At 40.4% G+C, this 19,243-nt stretch overlaps 1 protein-coding gene across 3 annotated transcripts in view; it reads right to left on the bottom strand.

Moving 5' to 3' along the window:
- The window catches only part of PGM1 (phosphoglucomutase 1), a 62,031-nt gene that overhangs the window by 20,487 nt on the left and 22,301 nt on the right, over nucleotides 1–19,243 (bottom strand). Inside the window, exons 1-7 of one of the 3 annotated variants that reach the window (XM_037024345.2) lie at nucleotides 17,497–17,513; nucleotides 7,811–7,973; nucleotides 7,331–7,477; nucleotides 5,756–5,881; nucleotides 4,241–4,431; nucleotides 2,800–2,954; nucleotides 331–446 (exon numbers count right to left, since the gene is read on the bottom strand). In XM_037024345.2, the coding sequence (XP_036880240.2) occupies nucleotides 331–446; nucleotides 2,800–2,954; nucleotides 4,241–4,431; nucleotides 5,756–5,881; nucleotides 7,331–7,477; nucleotides 7,811–7,973; nucleotides 17,497–17,499 (901 nt within the window). In that variant the 5' untranslated portion in view covers nucleotides 17,500–17,513. Of the gene's footprint in view, nucleotides 1–330; nucleotides 447–2,799; nucleotides 2,955–4,240; nucleotides 4,432–5,755; nucleotides 5,882–7,330; nucleotides 7,478–7,810; nucleotides 7,974–13,202; nucleotides 13,578–17,496; nucleotides 17,514–19,243 lie in introns of those variants that run through there. The other 2 variants (XM_037024343.2, XM_017648462.3) reach the window with 2 other exon arrangements.

Raw genomic sequence — 19,243 nt, 5'->3', positions numbered from 1 at the left:
GTTTCCTTGACCACTGAGGGAAGAAAAATATGTTTATCACTCTGATTAATCCCTACAGACTCAGTGACCAACCACACTGCCGAGGGGGCCCCAAACTTGCTGTCTCGGTGGATGTGATCCCCTGAGAGCAGAATGAGCCCTCCTTGGCTGAACGTGCCAGCAGCTCTTCATATGCAGACACTTCACCAGGGTCATTATAAATAAACTGGAGCCTGATGATTAGGGCACATTAGCTACCACTGCTATTCCCATGCTGCCTTAGTGGTCTAAGCTCTCACCGCAAGTAGTGTTCACAGGGAAGAAATGGGTGGTGCAGGACTGCACACTTACCAGTTCCGAAGCTCTCCTCCCCACAAAGGGAGAGTTTGCTTGCATCCATCAAATTCCCAAAAAACTTCCAGCCAGTTGGGGTCTCATATAAAGTGATCTTTGTAGCATTAGCCACCCTTCAAAGGCATGAAATCAAAGTTATATCACAGCAGGACTGTTAGCATAGCCATGTGAGGGATGGAGAATAGCAACAGCTATTGTAATAGAGGGTTCTATTTGGCATTGCTCAGAGGTACACATGATTCTAAGACTGGTGAAAAATCATAAGAGAAAACTTGTGCACAATGGGCTATTATACATGGAGTCTCAGAGGGGGTAAAAGAGGAAGAAGAAGAGATTAATTCAATTCAGATCACTGACCAACATTTCAGAACAGCAACTGCAGCACAATGTCGCAAGGCTGCTGTGTAGGCTGTTTGAACTCCTATGTTTTAGATACAGACTGTTTATACTTTATATTCTACAAAGAACAAATGATATTTTCATGCACTTATAATTATAGAATCATAGAATACTGGAATCACACAGACTATTTAAAGAAAAGGAAACGGTCTAGAATGTTATGAGCAGCCCAAGGTCACACAGTGAGACAGTGAGGACGACCAACTGTCCAGTTCCTATCAGCTGCCCAGTCAATGCTCCTTTCATCTCACCCGAAGACCTGCAGGACAGTACCCAGTAGGGCCCCATCTGCGCCGACTTCACCCACACTGATCCTTGCTCCCTGTCCCCTCCCACACATCTTTTTCTCTATATATGTCTTTAGACTATTAAAAACCTCCTTTAAGTGACTTTTTAAAAAAAGTTCATTTCCCTCTAAATGGGAAAAGTACCTACATTTCATTCAGTTTTAGTGAGCTTTGCTTTCCAGAATGCTTGCCTTTTTGCTAACAAAGCAATGCCATGTTTAGAGTCTACCACTGGAGGAAGATTAAATCTATGATTTTGAAAACGCAAGCACAATAAACTTTTGTCCGTGTAATGAGTTATTTCTATGGTGATGATTTGATATGCAGATTATCAATTTTTCCAGAAAAAGGAATGAAACTGTTCTTGGATGACAGAGAAGGTATTTCCGGACCTGACAGGTCTCATGTACACTAGCATGGCCGAAACCAGCTCACAGCTTCAGATGTGGGATGTAGACGCAGAAACACCAGTTCTAATTCTAGCTCAGATTTGGCTGTGGGCTTCTACTAATGTCTGACTTTTGGTGTCCTCTTCTCTAAGAGAACGATTGCTGTGAGCACCAACTGAGATGGTGAATGCAAAAAAGCTCTGTGTATACTACAAACCACTAAACAAATATTAGTAATTTTTTAGATAGCTGAGGTGAAGTCAGCTCTATGAATTCTGTAACACACACCCCTACTCTACCTCCACAGTAGGCAACTCCAGCATGGCCCAGCAGTGGAAGCCAAGATCCTGGGTTCAAATCCTAACACAGTCATTTACTAGCTGGGTGACCTTGGGAAAGATATTTAATTTCTTTGTCCTTTTTTTTCCCCACCTGGGACTGTGGGGCTACATACAGCATTTATTTCACAGGGTTGGCCTGAGAATTAAATGACTGGAAACACATAAAGTACTTAGTGTGTAGCACCAGGTAGTGTTCAAAAAATGTTAATTACTATTATAAGAGCCTAGATATACACGTTCTGCTTTCCTCTCTGACCTTGGTATTTTATTCATTCACTTGTTCTTTGTCCATTCATTCAGCAATGATTCAGCAATTTATTTTTCTATTGTTTTATATGTGATCTCATAAGCCTTTGTAAGTGATGTGATACATAATAAATAAATAAACAAATATGCAAACCAGAGATTTCAACTGTTTACTGTCACTGGATCCTTTCTTTCTCATTAAGAACTGATCATAATTTCTTTCAACTACTCGAGCTTTCTGTTTGTGTAGATTCAGATAAATGAACATTTACTTTGTGTGTACATGGGCATCCAACAAGGGATGAAAGGGGAATGTTTCTTTGAAAGTCCTTTTGAAACAGTGATCCTACTTCAAACTGCTTCACCCAGGCTGCCTGGACACTGCTAGGAAAGCAAGTCTCTAGAATGATGTCCTCCCTACAACGGAAATACCATCCACTCACTTCTTCATTAACATTCAGTGGTTCATTTGTTCAACAGTGTACATGCGTGTGTGTGTCCTACTATGTGCTAAGCATCCTGTGGTCAGGCAGAGTTTAGGACAGTGAATAAGACTGTCTTTTCTCTGCAAAAGCCGATAGTCTAGCAGGGTGGATGGTGGAGTAAACAGGCTCTGCAAACACAGCGTGAAAAGTTCAGGAATGGGAGAAGTGCACAGGGGGCACAGAGAGGGACATCTCATCCAGAAAACACTCCACCCCTTCCTTCAAAAAATAAACACTTAGCAAGCACATACTATGTGTCAGATACCCGAGCTGAAAGCAGGGAAAGCATGGTGAGGGCCAAGGCAACAGAGTGACCTACCGGTCCAGGGCACCACTGGTGGGCATGCTGCGTGCAAAGCCTCGGACCCCAGTTTGCTGGAAATATGGAATGCTGAAGATGTTGGCAGCAATGACAGCCACGGAGTCTGAAGGGTTCACAAAGAACCCATGTTTGCCCAGAATCATGTTTCGATCCTTAGGAGAAGGGGGATTTGAAGGAAAATCTTTTAATCCAACTGCTGAAGAAACCAAACTATCCTTACACAGGGGAGCTATGAAGTGTATTCAATTATAAAATTTTAAACTGATATCCTTATTCATACTGTGTTCTAAACACCGGATTTTGTTTCTAACAGATCTGTACAGTACCACTGGGTTGAAGGCACCTCTATGCCAAAGCTCAAACTGTTTTCAACTGAAGTGCAAACACAGATTCCTTTCGACCTGGATATTCCATTGTCTCTCCAGAGGCCAGCTGACTTTAACATCCTAGACCTTTTCCAAATTCTGGAAGTAGTCACCTCTCTCCCAGAGGAGAGATTGCAACAAAAGAGGAAATGTTGGCTGTTTATATAGTCTGCTAGGTCTACCAGGCACCTTCAAGGAACAAGGCAGATTTCTTGCAGGAAGAGCTTCCTGGGCTCTCCATTTGATGCAGGACCCAACAATGACGCCGCCTCCCCCACTGCTTCTTTGGTGCCTGGTATATGGGAAGCCCTCAAGTAACTCACAGTATGGAGGGAACCGACTCCCATGACGCACTGTTTCAGGAAGACACATTGAAAAATAATGTCTGCTAGGGATCCCTTTAACATCCCAAAATATTCATATGGGAAAAATTACTTTTTAGGAAACAGTGGCTTCCAAATGATGTTAAAGAAAAATATTAACAACAGAAATATTTTTTCAACTAGGCAAACCTGTGTAGTACCTACTATTTCTGAGCTACCAATAATACAAAACTGACTAAAATATATCTCTTCCTTGTTATATATTCATCAATAAGTAAAACAGCCTGTTTATTAAAAATATTAATTGTAGAGAAGGAATGTGGTTAATTCTCTCACTATAGTTTTATCACTCAGCTAATGTGAATGAACAAATCTGTATATTACAAGACTAAAACCCTTTACAGAGATTGAATAAGTAGCCAGCTGCTGGTTGACTACAATAACCTACTTTAGGATGGGTATCTATAAACCAACCAACTCATGAAGTACCAGTCACTACGTTATAATTGGGCCTTAATCACCCAGCCACTCTTAGGAAACATGAACATCTGAAATCAAAGACATGCGTGACATTTCAAGGACTCATTTCTGTCCAAGAGGGTCTTCTAATAATTTAGTTCTGACCCCAGGTGCGGCAAGGAATCCTCGACTGTCACTGAGCCCACAGGGCCTGCCAGAACAGCCCTTCTTTCCCCGGCTGCAGGATCAGGCCTGTCTGCATCAGGTTCACTTAAATGCACTTGTACCTACCCCATCTCCATCAAAGGCAGCCCCAAAATCATGCTCTCCTGTCTTCATGGTCTCCACCAGGTCAGCTGCATAGGTGAGGTTAGGGTCAGGGTGGTGGCCTCCAAAGTCCTCCAGGGGAATGCAGTTAACTGCCGAGTTTGCAGGGGCACCCAGTTCTTCACAAAGGATCTTCTTTACATATGGTCCCACAACTGTGCAAAGCATGAAATGAAGAATCAGAAAATAAAACTTATTAAAGTATGTGAAGACTTGGAGATGAGGTGGAGGTATTCTAGGGAGATTTGCACAAACAAGAGAGACAATATGAAAACTGTACACAGGAGCTAGTGGAGAGACAGTAATTCTGACAGAAATAGAAGGTTCTACTCAAATGAATAACAAGAAATTAGGTTGAAAAGGGTAGGGCCAGCTGATAAAGAAGAGTTGGGGAAGGGGCGATACTACTATATACCTGTGCCAGTTGCTTCTCAACCATTTTCTCACTCAGTCCTTCAGTAAAAGCTCACAAGATGGCATACCTTAGTGTTTAAGAGCCTAGACTCTGGAATCAGAGCATCTGGGTTTGAATCCCAGCTCTGCCAATCATTGGCTGTATGATTTTGGGAAAATTATTTAATCTCTTTGTGTGAAATGACAGAATAGCTGTCTGAATAAGGAAGTAGACACATTCTGTGGACTCTGGAGGCAAATTGGGACCCAAGGGCAAAGTTTCAGGGATGGAAGATTTCAGTCCACCATGAGAAAGTATTCGAACTTCGGTTCTGCAATTTAACGGGAGGCCTTAAATGGCATCATCAAAACGGTTCAAGCATAGGCAGAAAGTCTTCCCCAACTAGCCAGGCAGCTGGATTCCAAGACCAGGGAAAAAATCTGCCATTTAAAGATTCTAAAATTCTAAATTATTACAAAACAAACAAGTCACCTGAGTGCTCAGGAATTCCCATATTCCTATATGTGAAAAATCTTCCTCGTTCTGATTCACAGTGATGGCTATTATCTCTACTGACCCGGCCACACAACCCATGGAGAAGGAAGAGAGAGAGAGATACCCATCTGTTGTTCCCACATTTAGTCCTCAGCTTGCTCTTGTAAGCTTTGCTCTTCTAAGAAAAGGCACACGCCGCCGGGGCAGCTGAGTGGGTGTGAGACCCAGGAGATGACGGCCCCCCCACTCCCGGAAGTAGACGGGGGCGTTTGGAAGAATGTGACCTATCTTCTGAGGGGGAGGAAGAGCTCACAAAGAACAGTTTCATGTTACTCAAAACCTGATGGTTAATGTGGAAACACTGACCTTCACACTACCTTACCATGAGGAATGTCTACTATTCTTGCGTACAATTAGATTGTTATCTGTGTGAATAATGCTCTGAAATGTTGCCAAAATAACTGTTTAAAATCCATCAACCAGAGAGTCTTGAGAAAGGACTTGCAAAGCACCATGACAGGCACAGAGCATGCAGAGAGCACCTTCATATATATCTGAGAGAAAGGAATGGAAGAAAAATGGCTCCATACCTCCATGCATGGCATCTATACGGATCTTGAGCCGGTTTGGACCAGAGAGCAGGTCTTTCAGTGCATTGAAATCAAAGATGTTTCTCAGCATTGCAGCGTAAGCTTCTACGGAATCCACAATTTCCACTGTGAGAACAGGCAACATTAAAAAGATGGAGAGACTAAACATTAAGAAATATTCTCCTTTGAAGTGATTATATTGCTGTAAACCTGCAATAGCTATTTTAAAAGGACAATTACTGAGCAGCTCCAAAATACCAGGGCTGCTACGTGGTCCCTTATTCAATACTAACAATCTTCCTAAGAGGTAAACGTTATTAGTCCTATTTTATAGACGAGGAAGCTCAAGGTCTGAAACGTCAAGTAACTTGCCTACTCTACTGGGATGGAGACATGGGATTTTTGATGATTTCCCTGATAGTAAACTCTGCTCTGTGCCATATGGAGTCCCTGTCCATCCCCATGAGAAGTGGTGTCATAAATAACTGAAAAGGTAACAACTACTTTTCCTCCCTTTCCTTTTTCTAGGTCCATTGCCATAAAGATTTGATAGTAAAAGGCAGGAAAAAAAATTTTATGAATCACTTTTCACATGCATTGCTAAGGAATAAAACAAAGATTCGGTATTATTGTTCTTATTGCAGGATTTTCAAGGGTCTGAACATTTTCCAAACATTGAGTTTAAGAAATTCTCTACTGATGTTTTTTCTAAACCCTAAGAATGTCTTCAAGGTGCACCAAAGCACCTCTTATCTTTGTTAGGATGCAATTGTCAGCTCTCAATGAGTAGGTTCAAACAAAAAAAAGCATTCTATAAAGCTGCAGTCCAGAGGAAAGAGTGCACGTTAGAGTAGTGAAAATGCAAGTCACATTGCTAACCATCTCATCCTCATTTTATACATACAGATTATTTATAAACATTTATTCCATCAATTATTGTAATACATCAGAATTCAGTAACAAAATGTCTACCATAGCTGCCTACCCAAGGAGTTTCAATTTAGCCCAAGAGATGGTCTGATTTGATTTTTGTGAATATTAGGGCAGGGAAAAAAACAATAAAGCCAGGCTTTGGACTCATTCACACCTGAGTTTGAATCCTGTTTTCCTACTCACTATGTGCCCTTGAGCCCATTACTTAGGCTCTCTCAGCCTTCATTTCCTCATCTGGAAAAGGTGAATATGGATAGTGCTGCCCTCACAAGGCTACTATTACTATAAAAGTGAAATGGGATACTGCATATGAAGAGCCTGGTACATAAAAACGCTCCATAATGTTAGCCATGAATGTAATCTTACAGTTCTAGTCAAGGCCATTAATTTTATAGGTACAGAAACTGAGGCCAAGAAAGTTGGTAATGATTAACCCAAGGTCACACAGCTAATCACTGCAGGGCCCAGAGAGCACAGGTCTCTAGACACCCAGACCTAGCTCCAGACCGGCTAATTAATGTGTGCAAAGCTTAGTGACCACAATCTTCCCAAAGCTGAAGACCCACTTTACTAAAACCTTGAAAAGCAAACAGCTCAAGTTGGAACTAGGGATGGGCAGGAGATAGAGGGCATTAAACGTGCCTGTGAATGGCTTGAACTTGTTTTCCAGGTCAAATTGCTGCTTTCCTAGAGCTCCAAGGTCTACTTTCAGGTCAGGGCAAATTGCGTACTCTTCAATAGTCTTGCTGATTTGGAAAATTTTATCAGTTATTGCTTCGGGAGCAGGACCTGGAAATCAAACAATGAACAGTGGGTCATTTTGTGCAGCTGACATGAAAACAGAACGAACACAAAGCTTATCAATTCTTCACTCGCATATATGCCATTCCATCACTCAGGCAGCAAAGTATCAGGATTTTCTAATAGAAAATATCACGTTAATGATCACTCATGCATCGCTCCTCATGCAGAATGAGGAAGGTTTCACTTGTACTAAACGGAATGGAAGAATCCCCTGGCTAAGTAAGGATTAGAACCAGAAATCTGGTCTCCAAAGGTCTCACTTATTGTTTTATCCTACTGAAATAAAAATTGATTAACTTCAAATGATAGTAAACTCACCTCCATTGGAAATATTGAATTTGATTCCAAAATCTCCATTGGGCCCTCCTGGGTTGTGGCTGGCTGTCAAAATGATCCCACCAATAGCTTTGATCTTTCTAATGATGCAGGACACAGCAGGGGTGGAGAGAATGCCATTCTGTCCAATAACCAAGCGACCAATCTAGGAGAAGAAATCCATAACACACACTTTAGCATCAGTAAATCCAGAGCTACTGCATGGAAACACCAGAACTGGCAGATGGACAAAGGACTGTTGTCTATTGGACCAGAAAAGATGTTCTTTAATGAACATAACAGCACGGTTATAATGATGACGAGGCAGAATATCATGATTGGTTAATACTATTATTGAAGTAGAATCAGCACTGCTGAACAAAGCCATTCCTTCAGATAGTGTTTTGGGACTCTGTAGTTTCAGAATAGTACATGGTTGGGGTGCTGTAAGGTTCCAGCAGGGAAACACTGAGCACTCAAAAGAGACGTCGTAACAAAGCACGTCCACAGCTTTCACTGAAAAACTGTGAGGAAACCCTTTTCATCAAGTTCATCATACTTGGGGAGAGAGGATATAAATATATAAATTGACTGAGTTAAAGGAATTCTACCCAATAAAAAGGCTTTTGTAAATCAAATTTTTGTGGAAAGTAAAAAAAGCAAACTTTATACAAAGAATATTACACGGTGTATCTCACAACTTTATCCTTCCAGTCAGCCTTGGATTTTTGAGATGTGGTGTCCTCAAAGCAGGACACACCTCCCGCGTTAGGGTCTACCTGAGTTACCTTCTGGGCCTAGGAGGGAATGCTGGGAGTTCCTACTGGCTGGACCGTCACAGTTTCGTTGCATGCCCAGCTCACCTTCCCATCTCTCCCACAGACGTTAGCAGCATAGCTCCTAAATCTTCCTTTGCTAAAATGATACTAACTTACATCTGTTCCGTAATGACCCAAGTTGGAAAAGAAGGAAGTTCTGTCAGTTCCTCTGACATAGTTGGAGAAGATGTGACTGCTACACCGAAAGATGTATAAAGTGAGGAGTTTGTGCCCTCCCTCCATTCTCCCTTCTGTGAGAAGAAAGGGACAGGAGTATTTAAAAAATTTCCACTTGTTATTTCTTTTTACCTCATCCAAGGAAAATATGGTTGAAGAAGTGACTTATGGCGGAAGAAGTGTTTCTAATGTCGAAAATGTCAACAAGATACCTGGACTCTGTGGGGAAGCTTTTCTGGGACTGTTACCTTTGCTCCCCCCTCCCTCACTGAAAACTTATTGCCTTGTAATTCAACCCCTTCACTGCTAACCACCTCCCAGGAAGTAGTTGGTCCATTTCAGCCACTCTTGGCTCTCAAATGTCTATCTCTGAATAATCTCTGTTATACTAATATATTTGTTATGTCCTGCTTCCTCAGGAAGTGGTAACAACCAGGGTAGGCGCTGTAACTAGGCTCCTTTACAGACCAGAGGAATTTGCAGACAATGTAAAATGGATACCGATGATTATGACTGAGTTACAGAGTGCTATAGCCTATGGCACTTTCAGTTCATCCCACCGTTGCTCCTCCCAAGTTCCGTGTGCAGATGAAGAAGCTGAAGTCCAGAGCTGCCATGATCCTGCCTACTTGTTCATTCTTGCCTCCATCCAACAGCAATACTAACAAGCATTTATGAGAAGGTGCTGTGGGAGACACTGGGTATCATGACATCACAGGTCCCATGGCAAATTAATGACCATTCCTGGGAAAGCACTGAAACCTCCTGACTTAACATAGTGACAGGAGTAACATCTCACCCTTCTGGCAGTTTCCAGGTGTGGTTCGGATGAGAATAAAAGTGTATGGTTTAGCACTTCCATAACAGGAGGGGCTTAGGGATGGCAGTTTAATCGGCCAGTGTGGTTGGTGAAGTTTTCTGGCAACTGTATTTGCACATCAAGAACACTGACTTTTATTTAGATTTTGTTTGTATTTGGTGTGGAAAAAGGACACTGAGCTATGCCACCCACAGTAACCCCTAATTCTACCATTCCTTATGGTGAGATCTGCGGGAGTGGTCCAAGACTGGGAGGATTATACCAGATGGTGGGAATAGGAAGGACAGTCAAGAGACAGAAGCAAAGAAAATCCAAAGTAGTTTATTTCTCTTGAGCCCAACAAATGGTACAGCTGGTCAAAATATCCCTTGCCAGAGAAGACTTTTTCCTGTGAATCACCCTCAGGAATATTAATCTTCAACCTTATACTGTGGAGACACTACTCTATTACCTCTCTTTCCCTTAAAGATGTCTGGAGTATTGTAACAGCTCCTGACTCAGTCTCTCCTGGCTCTCTCCCACCTGTACCTCTGTAGCTGAATCCATCCTACCTACTCAGACCCATCTAGGTTGTCCTTCAAAACCATTGTTCTAACCATGTTCCTCCTCTACTCAACAACTTTCCCTGACCATATGATCCAGAAATTCCACTTCTAGGTATAGACCCAAAAGAAAGCAAGAAATCAGATAGATAAGTTGCATACCCATGTTCACAGCATAGTTAGTCACAACAGCCAAAGGTGGAAACAACCCAAATGTTCATCAACAGAAGAACGGATAAACAAAATATAGTACATACATATAATGGAATATTACTCAGCCCTAAAAAGGAATGGAATTCTGATATATGCTACAACGTGAATGAACCTTGAAAACATACCAAGTAAAATAAGCAAGCACAAAAGGACAAGTATTCTATGATTCTACTTATACTGTGAACACAGAATAGATATATTCATAGACAGAAGGTAGAACAGAGGTTGCCAGATGCTGGTGGGGAGGAGAAAATGGAGAGTCGTTGTTTAGTGGGTACAGAGTTTCTGACAGGATGATGAAAAAGTTCTGAAGATGGATATTGATGATAGTTGCAGAACACTTTGAATGCAATTAAAACCACTGAATCATCCACTTAAAATGACTAAAACACTAAATTTTATGACATGTATAGTCTACCACAAAAAATTAAAGTTAAAAAAAAAATTCCTTCCCTGGCTCTCAAGTGTCTACCAGCTTAGAGGTACCTCCCTCAGCCTGGCACTGAGATTCCCTCCTCATACAGCCTTTCCCACCCAGCCTCTGCCACTGTTCCCTTCAGCATAACTCCTATCACTCTACCAAGCTGGATACCTTCCTGCTCACTTTTATAGTCAAACATGATAGGGAATAAACTTATATTTTCCCTTTGATGAAAATAGGGCCTGGTGTTTTCTTCTATTTCATTAAAAAAAAGTTCCATTTTCTTTGCCCTACTAGCCATACACATGGTTCTATTCTCATTTCTAAATGTATCTCTAAGTTTAAGGCTCTAGGGATTAAACAAGCTATAAGTAGTATAAATGCCTTAATTTGTACATTACATTTCTTATAAATGTAGACAGCTCTATGCAAATAAAAACACAGAGAAATTTCTAACGAAGGCAAATTATATTTTATAAACGTACCAGATAAAAGTGCACTAAAGAGAAAAAAAATTTAATGATCTCTATTTAGCTCACTAGGCTGACAAGTCCACCAAGAATTGGCTAATGGGTGGAATGGGTATTGACTGACAAAGGTGAGGAAGGAACAATGACTCCTACCAAAATCTGTGGCAGCAAATTATCTTTCCTTTGGATTTCCTACCTAAAGTTCTGCTCACAATCAAAGGGATGCTACACACACAGTCAAAGGAATTTGATACGTTTTATCAGATTAAAGTGTTTTATTGGTCCACTAAATGTTTTAAGTAATTCAGTTGGGTAGCATGAATGCTTTACATGCAACACAATTTTTAATAAAGAATGTCCTTGAAAAGACTTGAAAATATTGCTTGGGCTGCCACAGCTCTAACAAATAGGCAGTTACCATATTTAGTCAATTATTATCACTTAAATGTATTATTTAGCAAACCTTCAGGTTGTAAATCTGATAAAGTCTGTAGGGTCTACCTGAATTACGCATTCCTACCACCTCTTCCGCAGCCTTCAGCTCCACACAAAAATGAAATGAAGCCAAATATATCACAGCAAAGGAGACAGTGTATCAGATCCATGCAACAATCTAGATACATGCGGAGAAATAATGTTCCATTCATTCTCTCTCAAAAGATTAAAAGCATCTTAATACCATTCTCTTTGCAGCTCTCTCAAAGGTGAAATTTACAGCATATCACATTTCATCTTAAAAATGTGTATGCTTCATAATAATTTCATAGCTGAGTGCTTTATCAGCAATTTTTACATGAGAGGCATTCAAATTCTGAAACTGAGTATAAAAGAAACTTCACACTATAAACAGTAGGATCCACAGACATTTTTAAATTTAATTTGGTGGTGTATGTGTATGTGTGTTTTAATTTGGTTTTTGCAGTTATACCTGTGTGGCATATTATTAAAATAGAATGAAAATGAAGGCCCAACACATTTGGTTGCAATGTTAAATCTTATGTTCTCAGAACCTGAATCACTCCCAGAAAGGAAATACAACACATATTTTAAATTTGTGAGTACTAAAGGTCTGTGTGCTGCAGATTATTGCTAAATTTAATCTAAAACACTAAAAATATATTTTTGGTACTGCAGAGGAATTTGTAGAGTAAAACAGCAATCCTGATGCTCACCTTCCTGTAAATCAGTGGGACTGTGCAAATTTAGATTATCAAGATCAACACTTTCTGGTGCAAGATTCCTTCTGATCTGGTTAATTCAGCCAACACAGTTTTTCATAGTGCAGAGACTCCTTATATCATAGTCTGATAGGAGTTACTATCTCTACACTGCTGCACAAATTCACCGCACACAGGGCTTCTTTGTGTCCAAGGTCATTATAAGCAGGTTCCCCTGTAACAGGTCCTCTTGGAAGGCTCACACCTAACATTTTCCAATTCCCTCCTGGCATTTCTGCATGACTACCAGGACCCACAAACAACAGCATACCCTGGCTTTTGTTTTCCTGTTTGACAAGTGACTGAACTTCAACAAGGAAGCCATTGAAAGAAAACAAAATCCTCCCCTCTCCACTAATCATTAGAGCCTTCTTACATCGGATAGGGTGCCCCTTGAAACTAGTTAGAATGTAGATAAGACAGCTTAAGGCTGGGGTGTGCTTTAAATGTCTAAAAAACAACAGGTACTTCTTCAAGCAACAGACACAGAGAACAACAAATAAGAAGTTGTACTAACACTCCTACATCCGAATGTGACTACTGTAATTTCAGGTTTAATATCACAATATACAATCTCTGAAGTCACAACGAAAGTTTAAAAAGATGTCAGTAGAATTAAGATGTATACAACATGCAAATCTTTGTATTTTGTATATTTCTGCAAAACTAAGGTTATGTGGAGAGCCAAAAACATAACAATACTTATTATATACCGACCCCACTGGCAGCTGCCATCTGCACTATTGTTTCTATTGCCGATTTATTAAAATACCGCCCATCTCCACCAACCACCAGTGAGGATCCTTGGCGATCTTTTAGGTCTATGGAAAAGAATATGCTCTGGATGAAATTCTCCAGATAGCATGGCTTTGCCTCGAAACAATAGGTTTTCTTCTGTAATCCACTAGTTCCTGCTTTCTGGTCGTAGTAGGGAGCTGTAGCAAAAGTCAACACAGAGAGCGGACCTTCTTCCATTTTCCTGTATTTACCAGAAATCCATTCAGCAAAATCACTCATCTTTCATTTCCACCACTCAGCTCAACAAGGGTGTCCAGAGAGCAGTCAAGGGTCCTCCCTCAAAACAGTCTTTTCGACCTGAAGCAGCAACAAACAGTGATGTCTGAGTAACTACAAGAGAGGTTTTGCCTGGGTGATCACTCTTGAGGAGGAAGCTGGGTTAATTCCTTGTTGACAATGCCTCTTGTGAAAAGTTAAGGCCCACACCCACACCCACACCCCCACACACAAAGCAGATCTTCCAAGTTGTTTAGATGAGGACACTTCTGCCCACATAACCAAGCCAAGTGCCCTTAGATTATTTTTGCCTCCCCTCGCCGTTAGAGAGCTCTGAGGGCTGCTGTGTCCAGATGACTTCAGCCACCAACGCCAGGTGGCCGCCAGACCCCACTCTCAGAGCCCAGGAAAGGACGAGCAAGTGCAGTCCAGAAGGCAGCTCTGTGAACGAGATGCCCTGGTGCAGCCCCCGCTGCTCCTGACACCCCTTAAACCAGAGTCTCTCTGGGCATGCATCACTGAGAAGGCGATCTGCAGCTACAGTTGTTCCCTGTCATCTAGCAAGTTAAAGGTCAATCTTAAAATGGAAGGAAGGAGGGAGGGATAAGGGGGGGGGGAGAAGAAGGGGGGTATTAAGATTAGTATGCATGGGAGGGAGGGAGAAAGGGGAGGGTGGGCTGCATAACACAGAGAGGACAAGTAGTGACTCTACAACATTTGGCTAAGCTGATGGACAGTAACTGTAATGTGGTTGTTAGGGGGGACCTGATATAGGGGAGAGCATAGTAAACATAGTATTCTTCATGTAAGTGTAGATTAAAAATTAAAAAAAAAAAAAAGAAAGAAAGAAAAGGGGGATTACTCCTTAACAGGATAAAACTATTGGTAAATCAAAGATCAACGTATGCTTTAAATATCCTTAATGTTGATCACTTAAAGGGTGTCAGATGATCAGCTATGGAGGTACTCTTTTCTGATAATATTCCTTTCTCTTAATTAAAAAAAAAAAAAAAAAAAAAAAGCAATTACTGTGTGCTGACCTCCAGTGAGTTCTGCACAGTGGTATAGAGGGCATGTCAAAGTGTGGGCAAAGGGTCTGTTTGTTTCTATGCAGAAGATCAAGGCCTAGCTTGGATACCCAGAAAATAACTAAGATACGATATGAGGAGGAGCTTCCGGCATCAGCACTCTCTGGAGGACTTGTGCCGGGGGATGATCATCAAAAAGCCTCCACAGGGATCTGGACGATGCTGCGGTTGTGGCTGCATCCAGCCCACCGTCTCCTGGACTTGCCATAGGAATGAGGAGGGAGATGTCTAGGCTGGCATGTGCATACAGTGAGACAACGAATTTGACCGGATCTGTACTGTTGGAACTCAACCAGGAGTTGGGAGGGGTGCAAGTTGTAGCACTCCAAAATCTCATGACTATAGACTATCTATGGTTAAAAGAACATATGGGATGTGAACAGATCCCAGAAATGGGCTGCTTTAATTTGTCTGATGGTTCAAGTACAGTTGGACAATATCCATCATATCATAGAAAATTTTTCACAAATGCCTAGGGTGCCTAAATGGTTTTCTTGGCTTCACTGGAGATGGATGGTAATTATAGATTTGCTTTGTTTATGTCACCGTATTCCTATTATGTTAATATGTGTGTGTAAATTAGTTAGTAGTTTAAAACCTATACATACTTAAGGTACTATACAAGAAGATATGTCAAAGAAATAATCAATCCTCCCATGTTTCCTTCATATGCTACATCTATAGCTTTTCTTCTTCCTTCCTAATTACAACCCTTAAATAGAATTCGTGCCTCATATCGAATTTACCAAGTATCATAATTCCTCCAGGTGGTAAAGATACCTCGAGACAAGTGCTGGGCATAGAAGCCACAGGGCATAAATCTGCAAAGAAGTAAAAAGCTAACCTTTGCAAACAATATGGCTTCTCTCTCACTTACCAACTTTACATTTCCCTGTATGGCCCCGGAAGATGACTGGTTAGCCAGAGACGGGTAAGATTCCTCAAGGGAGGAACAACCTAAGACAGGCACAGTCGCAGGGGGGCCATCAGGTGAGAATTTGGGGATCAACAGAGGTGAGGCTCAGAACCTCACCCCCCCTGCTTTGAGAGAAATCTTCTGCATCCGTGGATGTCTTGCTGCCCTTGTCTATCCTGGATTAATACTTAGTCCATAGGCACACACCTGATCATCTGATTATCTACATTTGCCTTCTTACAGCACTAAACTATGTTTTCTACCTTTATCTTGCATCTACCTACCACTTCAGCATTTTATTAAAAATAAAAATAATAATAATAATAGGAGAAATGTGGGATCAACATATAAATCAAGTACAAAAATCAAACGAATATTCATATTTGACCTGATTGTTTATAGGTCATAATGCATGATCAAAACCGAAAGTTTCTGTGATGAATGCCCTTGTATGGTTCACCATGTAAGAATTTATTCACTACGTAAGAATTTGTTCACCATGTAAGAACTTGTTTGTTATGCTTCAGAAGATTGGAGACTGACGAGAATTAGGCTTGAGATGGATTAATGATTGTACATTGAGCGTTGTCCCCCCTATACTGAATTTTATTGTTGTTAACAACCATTTGATCAATAAATATGAGAGATGCCCTCTCAAAAAAAAAATAAAAATAAAATAAAAAAAAATAAATGGAAGGAAGGGATCTCAGTTACCTCTGGTTCCCTTACATTACCATCATTTTGATAACCAAGTGATTTTGTACTTCCCGCATGCAATTCCAGTTAGAAGAAAAAAAATCACCTAACAGAATAGTTATTCATTGGCCCCAAGGATTTAACAAAATAGTATCCACTTCTAGAAGAACAGAGATACAAACATGCCCTGAATGACCCACAGCCTGGTCATTCCCTTGAACTTATGGGAAAGTGGGAATGAATCCTCGAAAATATAAGCAGAATGGGAGAGGGGTGCGAGTATGTTTTTCTGAGTGTGTGAAGTTTGACCAAGTTATTATTTGGAAAAATGGTACAAAAATACAAAAAATAATGCAAATTATATTTTCTGTTCTAAATGGACGTGACTTTCAAGAAAACATTTTTAATGAAGCAGTTTAATTCCTTTGCATCTGAAGAACCTAAAATGTTTAAAGACATTCTAGCTAAATAAATTTAATATCCAACCCCATTTGATTCCTGAGATTTTATTAATAAACCCATTTAAATGCTTACATGTATGTCCTTTACCCAGTTCAGCAAAAGTTGCTCATTAGGAAGCTCCAATGTCAAGGTTTTGGTGAACTTGTAAAGGATGCTTAAAAAAGAAAACCAGAACTAGTTATACTACACATTTGCAGAGTTCGATGCGCACTGAGGAGTCAAGGTTTCCAAGGACAAGGGAATAATCCCTTGGCAAACAAAATCTGAGTATTTTTCGATTAATTTGTCAAGCAAGATCTAAAAGCAAACAGGCACTTAGAGCATCAGACTACCCTGAGGCACGAATGTCCCTGTGCTCCATGGGCTGTTCTGTGCAAGACCAGCAGAACTAATGGGCCCAAGAGCAGAAAGCAGCCACTTGCAAGGCAGTCTGGTCTCCTTCAAATGATAAATGATAAATGGCAGGGAAGACCTGAAGACGTAACATTAACACAATCCACAAGGCACTGCTATTAAGTTGAAAACCAGTCAGACAAACGACAATTACTTTTTGTAGCTATTTTTGCTCTTATTTAGTTTTTAAAATGAAATTCTTTAGAAATTAATTTATGAGGTGAGCTGTCTTTGACAGTAGTTTACATACCTGCTATTTTTCAACTTACTACAAATGCATTTTTTAATTCATATCTTTTTAAGTTTAGTGCCAAATTTAATCTGGTTTTAGACAGGCTTGCAAGTTAGGCCAGCATATGTGTCTTGACTATTTAATAATAGATGCAGATTTATGAAGTATCAACCTAATAAGCTTCTCATTGGGAATAATAGAACAACTAACCATGTAATTGTTGGTTTTCTTAATGATATCTTGAAATCCCAGGGTAGATTCAGGGGCACTTGGTCACAAGGATTCTCCAGCATCCCCACCCAAAGCTTCTCTGTTCACCAGTTCTAGCATGTTCTCTGGTGGTGTTCTGCAACTCTCGGTGAAGCTCCTTCTGAAGCTGGAACTAGGAGAGTAATGTTCTGTTGGATTTTTTTCTTCCACAGTTACTTACTGTATTTACAGTCAATGTTTAACACAAATCAATTCCATAAAACAAGAAATTATGAAGGATCAAGGCATAATTATGCAAATCTAAAATAGATATTCAACAACACAAAAAATGCAAACATAAAAGTGGGTTCATTTGCAGCATGAGATCACCAGCTCTTGTTTCAAAGGATGGTAAATGCTTGATTTTTTTTCTTGAAGACTGTAGCCACATCAGATACTATAACACCTTAGCTTATCAGTGTATTTTCATGTGAACCAAAACCTGTTTCTAAAAATATATTTACATTGTAACTGTTGTAAAAGCTACACTTTTCTAGAATTAAGCCTGCTCTTGGGCCTCCTAGCAGTTTCTACCTATCTGAAAACTGGCAGATGCACAAAGTATTATAAATGTAATTATGCTGGTTACACAGATTTAAAAAAATTTTCTTTTCTCAAGTTGTTCAAAAAGAAATACTGCAAACTTAATAATGCTGGTGCTCTTCCAGTTCTTGACTTTCCAAATACATGATATACCATCCCAAGGTGGACTATTTATTTGCCTCTTAATTCAAGATTTTTAAATGTACCTACCCATTTAGATCATCTTCATTTTTATGAAAATAGTCAACACAAATGGAAATGGGTAACAGTGTCTGAGCATGGAGAAGTCACATATGTCTAACCTGTGGAGTCAGGTCACTAAGTGAACTCGGTGCCCCCTCCTAGGTGGGAATATTTGTATGGGCACATGTAACAATTTACTTCTCTGTGTAGAGTCAGCTTTATAGCTAGGCCTGGACTGGGGAAGATTCCCTTCTCTCATGGCTCTTGCACATGTCTGAATACCCAGCAAGAACCAGAGGAAAGAGTTCTATACCCAAAAATAGAGTAACATTTTCAGTAATTATATGTGTCTGGCATAGTGTGTGTTAATATGCACAGCTAAACTAAAAAGACAAATCCTTGCCCTAGAAAAGCTTCTATTCTAAAAATGGGCCTGAGTCATAATTTTATGGACACTATAGAACTCAACCCCATATAAAAATATTACCAGAAGCAGCAATGTTAGATGGACTGTGAAGTGTGGTAAAAAAAGAGGCGGCATTAAAAACATTAAGCTTCCTAAGGCGCTCAGACTAAGTGGGGCAGCTATTAAGAAGCTCATTTGTCTTAGCTCTCCAGCAAAGGTTGAACTTCATCTTCAGAAACGTTACTGTCGAGCATAGCGAACCCAATTTGGCCTAATGAATTCGCCTGCGTTGCCAGTACTCCTTCACAATGACACAAATTACATTTAAACCATATGGGGGATTAAGGATTACTCCCTTCAGACGAGGAACTTTCATACTGGTCTTGGGTCCAATCAATTTTACAATGGCAGCATTATGAACCCCTTCGCTCCTGCCCTCGCACAGACTCCAGCTCCCATTCTGATCGACAGTAACACCTTCCTAGGAGAACACAGCTGAAACTATAGGCTTGCCAAGCCTTTATTCATTCTTTCTTTTCATCAATAAATATTTATTGGGTAGCTAACTACTATGTC

Source organism: Manis javanica, chromosome 4, assembly GCF_040802235.1.
Source record: "Manis javanica isolate MJ-LG chromosome 4, MJ_LKY, whole genome shotgun sequence".
NCBI lineage: Eukaryota > Metazoa > Chordata > Mammalia > Pholidota > Manidae > Manis > Manis javanica.
The sequence above is the reverse complement of the archived record's forward strand: the minus strand, read 5'-3'. Positions and strand labels throughout refer to the sequence as shown.